At 45.1% G+C, this 10,069-nt stretch overlaps 1 protein-coding gene across 1 annotated transcript; it reads left to right on the top strand.

The window, feature by feature from the left end:
• The first annotated feature begins 1,457 nt into the window (after positions 1–1,457).
• Positions 1,458–7,153, top strand: agrp (agouti related neuropeptide). Its single transcript, XM_036964549.2, has 4 exons — positions 1,458–1,562; positions 2,700–3,190; positions 3,639–3,745; positions 6,099–7,153. The coding sequence occupies exons 2-4, from the start codon at positions 3,052–3,054 to the stop codon at positions 6,288–6,290; spliced, it is 438 nt and encodes a 145-aa protein (XP_036820444.2). The 5' UTR covers positions 1,458–1,562; positions 2,700–3,051; the 3' UTR covers positions 6,291–7,153.
• Positions 7,154–10,069: the final 2,916 nt, after the last annotated feature.

The following is a 10,069-nucleotide window of genomic DNA, read 5'->3' as shown; positions in this document are numbered from 1 at the left end:
TGATTTAGAAACTATAGACACTAACCTGTCCATAATGATGTAGAAACTATAGACACTAACCTGTCCATAATGATGTAGAAACTATAGACACTAACCTGTCCATAATGATGGAGAAACTATAGACACTAACCTGTCCATAAATATTTAGAAACTATAGACACTAACCTGTCCATAATGATGTAGAAACTATAGACACTAACCTGTCCATAATGATGGAGGAACTATAGACATTAACCTGTCCATAATGATGTAGAAACTATAGACACTAACCTGTCCATAATGATTTAGAAACTATAGACACTAACCTGTCCATAATGATGTAGAAACTATAGACACTAACCTGTCCATAATGATGTAGAAACTATAGACACTAACCTGTCCATAATGATGTAGAAACTATAGACACTAGGCTTAATAATAATAATAATTATGTCTCGCATTGAAGTGCCCGGTGGGCCGGTTACGGTCCGTGGGCCGTACTTTTCCTCCCTTTGGACTAGAGCATGCTTATATACAAGGCCTTTTCCTCTCCTGACATCAACAGTCCTACTCCTGGGTTTCTATGTTATTATCACATGGTCAAGGGATGGAGTCAGGGAGGAGTCAGGGAGGAGTCAGGAAAGAGTCAGGGAGGAGTCAGGGAGGAGTCAGGGAGGAGTCAGGAAAGAGTCAGGGCGGGGTCAGGGAGGAGTCAGGGAGGAGTCAGGAAATAGTCAGGGCGGGGTCAGGGAGGAGTCAGGAAAGAGCCAGGGAGGAGAGGGAGGAGTCAGGGAGGAGTCAGGAAAGAGTCAGGGAGGATTCAGGGAGGAGTCAGGGAGGAATCAGGGAGGAGTCAGGGAGGATTCAGGGAGGCCACACTGACTATATCTATGACCACTCCTTCTGCCCACTACTCTCCTATTCACTAGGAACCAAGCAAGAAGAAAACGGTCTGAAACAGGGAGGAGTCAGGGAGGTGTCAGGGAGGAGCCAGGGAGGAGTCAGGGAGGATTCAGGGAGAAGTTAGGGAGGAGTCAGGGAGGATTCAGGGAGGCCACACTGACTATCTCTATGACCACTCCTTCTGCCCACTACTCTCCTATTCACTAGGAACCAAGCAAGAAGAAAACGGTCTGAAACAGGGAGGAGCCAGGGAGGATTCAGGGAGGGACTACCTAAACGTGTCCAATAAGAAACACTCATTTTCATTATCCATTGCAAAGCGCTTTGCTACTGTGGACGCTTATGACTACGACCCTGGGCTGAAGAGAGCTAGGCAACGCTATGCTTTTATCAATTGCATACTCCCACCCCTCTCACCTTCTCCACTAATGGGTTTTGATAAGGAGACGAGTAGAGAGAAGAGAGGACGCAGGGTTTTTGCAATTGAGAAAAGGCCCATGACTGTGAGCACTCCTCCTCTTCCTCCTCTTCATCCCCCCATGTAGCTGCTGCTGTGGGCTGGCCTCCCTCATCCCTCCTTACCTCCTCCCTCCTTCCCTCCTCAGGGCATCTTTATAAAGAGACTCTTGGTCTCACCATGGGACGATCACTCGCAGACACAGGAGTCCACGGAGCCACAGGTGAGCTGAACAATCCAGTAGCTGCTCTGTGTGTTTCTCTCTCTCTGTGTCTCTGTCTCCCTCATTCTCTGTATCTCTCTCTCTGTGTCTCTCGCTGTCTCCCTCTGTCTCTCTCTCAATCACTTTCTCTGTATCTCTATCTCTCCGTCTCTCTCTCTCTCTCTGTCTCTCATTCTTTGTATCTCTCTGTGTCTCTCTCTGTCTCTCTCTCTCTGTATCGCTTTCTTTGTATCTCTCTGTGTCTCTCTCGGTCTTCCTCTTTGTCGCTTTCTCTCTCCATCTCTTTCTCTCTCTGCCTCTAACTCTGTCTCTATCTCTCTCAGGTCTCTCTCTATCTCTCTCAGGTCTCTCTTTCTCTGTATCTCTCTCTCTGTCTCTCTGTATCTCTCTCTGTCTCTCTCTATCTGTCTCTCTCTCTGTCTCTGTCTCTCTCTTTCTCTCGCTGTCTTTCTGTCGCTCTCTGCCACTCTAACTCTCTCTTATTCGCTCTTTCTCACACACTCACTCACACACACACACACACACACACACACACACACACACACACACACACACACACACACACACACACACACACACACACACACACACACACACACAAACACACAAAACAAATGTGACTTGTCTAATATCTAATACTGTATGTTCCTCTGAGGTTCAGCCAAGCGCAAACAACTGGACACTTTGTCTAATGTAACTGCTGTTGTGGTCTGTGTGTGTGTGTGTGTGTGTGTGTGTGTGTGTGTGTGTGTGTGTGTGTGTGTGTGTGTGTGTGTGTGTGTGTGTGTGTGTGTGTGTGTGTGTGTGTGTTCTCTGATGTTCCAACGGTTACAATGCTTGAGGAGAAATTATGACAATATCTGCAACTCTCAGATCTCTACAGATCACTTATAATCACAATCAAACAGGCTGTTTTATTACGATGTATTCCGGTTAAAATAGCTCAAACAGAATGATTCGATATTTAAGTATGTTTGTACATTTTGTAAAACATTTTAAAAAAGAGACTGTAGAAGACCTCAAACATTTAGTCATTTGTCAATGATTTTAGGCAAAACAACAAAGTTTACTTTTTAAAAAACAAAAGTGATTTAACTGTAATGACATAACCCCTATCTATGTATGACTCTTCCTCAGCTCTCTTCACTCAGTAAAACAGCACTCAGTGAAGCAGTGAAGCAGCCGCCAGCGAAGCAGCACTCAGTGAAGCAGCACTCAGTGAAGCAGCCGTCAGTGAAGCAGCCGTCAGTGAAGCAGCCGTCAGTGAAGCAGCCGTCAGTGAAGCAGCACTCAGTGAAGCAGCCGTCAGTGAAGCAGCCGTCAGTGAAGCAGCACTCAGTGAAGCAGCACTTAGTGAAGCAGTGAAGCAGCCGTCAGTGAAGCAGCCGTCAGTGAAGCAGCCATCAGTGAAGCAGCACTCAGTGAAGCAGCCATCAGTGAAGCAGCACTCAGTGAAGCAGCACTCAGCGAAGCGTTGTGTTGTATCAGCATGGTCAACTCAGTATTCCCATACTGCTGGACCCTGTGCCTGATCCAGCTGGCTACAGGACTGGTTCATGGAAACGTTCGTCTAGACGACTCCCATCCCGGCCTCAGACTCACTGACGATTCCTTCCTCTCCGATATAGGTTCGGTATTTTTATTTGCATTTGCTGTAATTAGGTAGACGGTGATTACTGTCCAGGTGAGAAAAAACAGTGGATTGTTCCAGAAAGCTGGACCAATCAGTTAGCAGTGGATTGTTCCAGAAAGCTGGACCAATCAGTTAGCAGAGGATTGTTCCAGAAAGCTGGACCAATCAGTTAGCAGAGGATTGTTCCAGAAAGCTGGATCAGTCAGTTAGCCGAGGATTGTTCCAGAAAGCTGGATCAGTCAGTTAGCAGAGGATTGTTCCAGAAAGCTGGATCAGTCAGTTAGCCGAGGATTCTTCCAGAAAGCTGGATCAGTCAGTTAGCAGAGGATTGTTCCAGAAAGCTGGATCAATCAGTTAGCCAGCTAACGTTTCGATTCCTCTCTAGGAAACGATCCCATTCTGATTGATTGATTGATGGATTGACCTTTCGTTTCTCCCCTCAGGCAAAGGCTCTCTCTCTAGAGGGGATCCTGTGGGTTTCCGCTTAGAGTCTGAGGATGAAGAGGAGAAGGAGGAGGAGCTGCTGATGGACCTGGAAACCTACGATGAGGTGGATCAATATACTATTTAAATCATTACTCGTTGTGTGTGACAGCGTGCAATGTGTACATCACTTTAACATGTTTTTAACGGCTGGAACATCATGTGAGTGGATGTACACTGAGTATACGAAACACCTTTCTACGACCGACCAGGTGAATCCAGGTGGGAACATCATGTGAGTTGATGTACACTGAGTATACGAAACACCTTTCTACGACCGACCAGGTGAATCCAGGTGGGAACATCATGTGAGTTGATGTACACTGAGTATACGAAACACCTTTCTACGACCGACCAGGTGAATCCAGGTGGGAACATCATGTGAGTTGATGTACACTGAGTATACGAAACACCTTTCTACGACCGACCAGGTGAATCCAGGTGGGAACATCATGTGAGTTGATGTACACTGAGTATACGAAACACCTTTCTACGACCCACCAGGTGAATCCAGGTGGGAACATCATGTGAGTTGATGTACACTGAGTATACGAAACACCTTTCTACGACCGACCAGGTGAATCCAGGTGGGAACATCATGTGAGTTGATGTACACTGAGTATACGAAACACCTTTCTACGACCGACCAGGTGAATCCAGGTGGGAACATCATGTGAGTTGATGTACACTGAGTATACGAAACACCTTTCTACGACCGACCAGGTGAATCCAGGTGGGAACATCATGTGAGTTGATGTACACTGAGTATACGAAACACCTTTCTACGACCGACCAGGTGAATCCAGGTGGGAACATCATGTGAGTTGATGTACACTGAGTATACGAAACACCTTTCTACGACCCACCAGGTGAATCCAGGTGGGAACATCATGTGAGTTGATGTACACTGAGTATACGAAACACCTTTCTACGACCGACCAGGTGAATCCAGGTGGGAACATCATGTGAGTTGATGTACACTGAGTATACGAAACACCTTTCTACGACCGACCAGGTGAATCCAGGTGGGAACATCATGTGAGTTGATGTACACTGAGTATACGAAACACCTTTCTACGACCGACCAGGTGAATCCAGGTGGGAACATCATGTGAGTTGATGTACACTGAGTATACGAAACACTTTTCTACGACCGACCAGGTGAATCCAGGTGGGAACATCATGTGAGTTGATGTACACTGAGTATACAATGGAGACCAGAGGTTCTACCAAGGATAGTAAAACAATGGAGACCAGAGGTTCTACCAAGGACAGTAAAACAATGGAGACCAGAGGTTCTACCAAGGACAGTAAAACAAGGAACATTCAGACACTTCGCCAGTGTGTTATTTTAGGCTTAGGTGGTTAGGTTAAGGGTTAGGTTTAGGTTTAAGAGTTAGGGTTAGGAGTTAGGGTTAGGTTTAGGGGTTAGGAGTTAGGGTTAGGAGTTAGGAGTTAAGGTTAAGGGCAGGCGTTAGGGGTTAGAGTTAGGAGTTAAGGGCTAGGGTTAGGAGTTAGGGGTTAGAGTTAGGAGTTAAGGGCTAGGGTAGGAGTTAGGGGTTAGAGGTTAGGGTTAGGAGTTAGGGGTTAGGAGTTAAGGGTTAGGAGTTAAGGTTTAGGAGTTAGGAGCTAGGGGTTAAGGTTAGGGGTTAGAGGTTAGGGTTAGGGTTAGGAGTTAAGCTTAGGAGTTAGGGGTTAGGGGTTAGAAAGTAGGAGTTAAGGGTTAGGAGTTAAGGGTTAGGAGTTAGGAGCTAGGGGTTAAGGTTTAGGGTTAGGAGTTAGGGGTTAAGGTTATGTTAAGAGTTTGGGAAAAATGGATTTTGAATGGGAATCAGTTGTTTGGTCCCCACAAGGATAGTAAAACAAACGTGTGTGTGTGTGTGTGTGTGTCCATCTGTCTGTCTGTATGTGTGGTGTCTACTGTCTAACATTCTGTCCAGGGGCTGTACTTGTACATCAAAGCAACATCAAGCTGCCTCACGCTATAGAAACAGAGGCTCCTGCCCTCTGGCTCCTTCTGGTTCGGACCAGGCTAACTGACTGGGTCATACATTCCACCAGGCTGAGGTTGAGGCTGTGCAGCTGTGGGAGCAGAGCCATGAGTTCTCCCCGTTGCTGTATCCCCTCACCAGCAGTCCTGTCTGTGTTCTGGGTCCCCTCCCTCCCTCCACTGTGTAACATCGGTCCTGTCTGAGTTCTGGGTCCCCTCCCTCCCTCCCTCCACTGTGTAACATCGGTCCTGTCTGTGTTCTGGGTCCCCTCCCTCCCTCCACTGTGTAACATTGGTCCTGTCTGTGTTCTGGGTCCCCTCCTCCCTCCACTGTGTAACATCGGTCCTGTCTGAGTTCTGGGTCCCCTCCCTCCCTCCACTGTGTAACATCGGTCCTGTCTGTGTTCTGTCTCGTCTGTCCATCTACCAGGATGTTGCTGAGGCGATGCAGCTGCAGAGCAGGGCCATGCGTTCTCCCCGTCGCTGTATCCCCCACCAGCAGTCCTGTCTGGGTAACACGCTGCCCTGCTGCGACCCCTGCGATACCCGCTACCCCCGAATGTTCGGCTCCATCTGCTACTGCCGTCGGACGGCCTGCGCCGGGGCTCACCGGCGTCCCTAAAACACTCCTAGAAACCGTCTACGGCCCCCTCCTCTCACGGTGGGGCCCCTTTCTCTGCCAGTCTACAGTCAGTATCTAATTCATATCCGCAAGGCTTGATTTTATGAGCACGCAAACACAGACTATACATCCCAGGATGCATCAGTGAGACCGGCCAATAGGACACTCTCGTTGTATTTTCTTCTTGATGTTAACTCTGGTTGTGTTTTATTTTAATTTTATTTTTTCCCCGATAGGTTAGATGGATGTTACGTTGGGTGTACATTTATCGTTCAATGAAAGTCGAAAGACAAATCAATCTCTAAAAAGGTAATATAATTGTCTAAAAAAAAATTGGGCTAAGATAATTTTTTTTGTTAATTAATTTTAATCTTAAAAAATACTGGGAACATATATATATTTTTTAAAGAGACCAGAATGTAAAATACTTACATTACTCAAATCAAAAGTGGACATTTAAAGTTGTGTTTATTGATTTTAAATAGTGAATCAGGATCCGTATGTTCATCATGTGCCCAGAGTCTTAACAGTAGTCTAATTGTGAGGCAGACTGTTTCTGCTACGTGGTTTAAGACTTCAGTATGTGAAACTCGCATAATGAATTATATATATATATTTTTAAATACCTGTAGTTGACAATATATTTTTTTTTTCATGGAAATTCCATAATAGGGAAACAGCTTTTTATTAAAAACAATTGTCATCAATTGGTATAGCCATTATTTTGAAAGTCAAACACTCTCTCTAGGTAAGTTAAAGAAATCAGTGCAAATAGTAATTTATTGTATCTTATGAATGAAAATGAAATAAAAAAAAGTTATTATTTTGTGTCATAGAAAATAAAAATGGTCTCTGAACTGACATTTCAAATGACGATGATACATTACATCATATACTAGGTGATATATCCACTAAATGGCAGCCTCTAGGTGATATCTCCACTAAATGGCAGCCTCTAGGGGATATCTCCACTAAATGGCAGCCTCTAGGTGATATCTCCACTAAATGGCAGCCTCTAGGGGATATCTCCACTAAATGGCACCCTCTAGGTGATATCTCCACTAAATGGCACCCTCTAGGTGATATCTCCTTTGGCATTGATAAACACACTGTGATGATACATTACATCATATACTAGGGGATATCTCCTTTGGCATTCATGAACACACTGTGATGATACATTACATCATATACTAGGGGATATCTCCACTAAATGGCACCCTCTAGGTGATATCTCCACTAAATGGCAGCCTCTAGGTGATATCTCCTTTGGCATTCATAAACACACTGTGATGATACATAACATCATATACTAGCTGATATCTCCACTAAATGGCACCCTCTAGGTGATATCTCCACTAAATGGCACCCTCTAGGTGATATCTCCTTTGGCATTGATAAACACACTGTGATGATACATTACAACATATACTAGGGGATATCTCCACTAAATGGCAGCCTCTAGGTGATATCTCCACTAAATGGCAGCCTCTAGGTGATATCTCCACTAAATGGCAGCCTCTAGGTGATATCTCCTTTGACATTGATAAACACACTGTGATGATACATTACATCATATACTAGGGGATATCTCCACTAAATGGCAGCCTCTAGGTGATATCTCCTTTGGCATTCAGAAACACACTGTGACGATACATAACATCATATACTAGGGGATATCTCCTTTGGCATTCATAAACACACTGTGATGATACATTACATCATATACTAGGGGATATCTCCTTTGGCATTCATAAACACACTGTCATGATACATAACATCATATACTAGGTGATATCTCCTTTGGCATTCATAAACACACTGTGACGATTCATAACATCATATACTAGGGGATATCTCCACTAATTGGCAGCCTCTAGGTGATATCTCCACTAAATGGCAGCCTCTAGGTGATATCACCACTAAATGGCAGCCTCTAGGTGATATCTCCACTAAATGGCAGCCTCTAGGTAATATCACCACTAAATGGCAGCCTCTAGGTGATATCACCACTAAATGGCAGCCTCTAGGTGATACCTCCACAAAATGGCAGCCTCTAGGTTATATCACCACTAAATGGCAGTCTCTAGGTGATATCTCCACTAAACTCAGCCTCTAGGTGATATCTCCACTAAATGGCAGCCTCTAGGTAATATCACCACTAAATGGCAGCCTCTAGGCTATATCACCACTAAATGGCAGCCTCTAGGTGATATCACCACTAAATGGCAGTCTCTAGGTGATATCTCCACTAAATGGCAGCCTCTAGGTAATATCTCCACTAAATGGCAGCCTCTAGGTTATATCTCCACTAAATGGCAGCCTCTAGGTGATATATCCACTAAATGGCAGCCTCTAGGTGATATCTCCACTAAATGGCAGCCTCTAGGTGATATCTCCACTAAATGGCAGCCTCTAGGTGATATATCCACTAAATGGCAGCCTCTAGGTGATATCTCCACTAAATGGCAGCCTCTAGGTGATATCACCACTAAATGGCAACCTCTAGGTGATATCACCACTAAATGGCAGTCTCTAGGTGATATCTCCACTAAATGGCAGCCTCTAGGTGATATCACCACTAAATGGCAGCCTCTAGGTGATATCTCCACTAAATGGCATCCTCTAGGTGATATCTCCACTAAATGGCAGCCTCTAGGTAATATCTCCACTAAATGGCAGCCTCTAGGTTATATCTCCACTAAATGGCAGCCTCTAGGTGATATATCCACTAAATGGCAGCCTCTAGGTGATATCTCCACTAAATGGCAGCCTCTAGGTGATATCTCCACTAAATGGCAGCCTCTAGGTGATATATCCACTAAATGGCAGCCTCTAGGTGATATCTCCACTAAATGGCAGCCTCTAGGTGATATCACCACTAAATGGCAACCTCTAGGTGATATCACCACTAAATGGCAGTCTCTAGGTGATATCTCCACTAAATGGCAGCCTCTAGGTGATATCACCACTAAATGGCAGCCTCTAGGTGATATCTCCACTAAATGGCATCCTCTAGGTGATATCTCCACTAAATGGCAGCCTCTAGGTGATATCTCCACTAAATGGCAGCCTCTAGGTGATATCTCCACTAAATGGCAGCCTCTATGTGATATCTCCACTAAATGGCAGCCTCTAGGTGATATCACCACTAAATGGCAGCCTCTAGGTGATATCTCCACTAAATGGCAGCCTCTAGGTGATATCTCCACTAAATGGCATCCTCTAGGTGATATCACCACTAAATGGCAGCCTCTAGGTGATATCTCCTTTGGCATGCATAAACACGCTGACATGATTCATTACATCATATACTAGGTGATATCTCCACTAAATGGCAGCCTCTAGGTGATATCTCCACTAAATGGCAGCCTCTAGGTGATATCTCCACTAAATGGCAGCCTCTAGGTGATATCACCACTAAATGGCGGCCTCTAGGTGATATCTCCACTAAATGGCAGCCTCTAGGTGATATCTCCTTTGGCATTCATAAGCACACTCACACTCACACTGCCTAACGCACTAGTCTGGATCGGAGCCATACGGTCAACACTTACTGCCCTTTAAAGGTCAAGACAACTGCCCTTTTATGGTCAACATGACTGCCCTTTAAAGGTCAACACTACTGCCCCTTAAAGTTCAACACTACTGCCCCTTAAAGGTCAACACTACTGCCCCTTAAAGGTCAACCAATCTGCCCTCTAAAGGTCAACACTACCACTCTGGGTATTCTCTAACACCCTGAGACAACCACTCTGGGTATTCTCCAACACCCTGAG

Source organism: Oncorhynchus mykiss, chromosome 26 (assembly GCF_057628025.1).
Source record: "Oncorhynchus mykiss isolate SJ-2025 chromosome 26, ASM5762802v1, whole genome shotgun sequence".
Classification (NCBI taxonomy): Eukaryota; Metazoa; Chordata; class Actinopteri; order Salmoniformes; family Salmonidae; genus Oncorhynchus; species Oncorhynchus mykiss.
This window is presented reverse-complemented; position numbering and strand designations above follow the sequence as displayed.

Bases quoted from the DNA above. Each gene is read 5' to 3' on its own strand.
- agrp (XM_036964549.2), top strand. From the start codon at position 3,052: ATGGTCAACTCAGTATTCCCATACTGCTGGACCCTGTGCCTGATCCAG. The intron at 3,191-3,638 runs GTTCGGTATTTT...TTCTCCCCTCAG, and splicing joins TTCCTTCCTCTCCGATATAG to GCAAAGGCTCTCTCTCTAGA. The intron at 3,746-6,098 runs GTGGATCAATAT...TCCATCTACCAG, and splicing joins ACCTGGAAACCTACGATGAG to GATGTTGCTGAGGCGATGCA.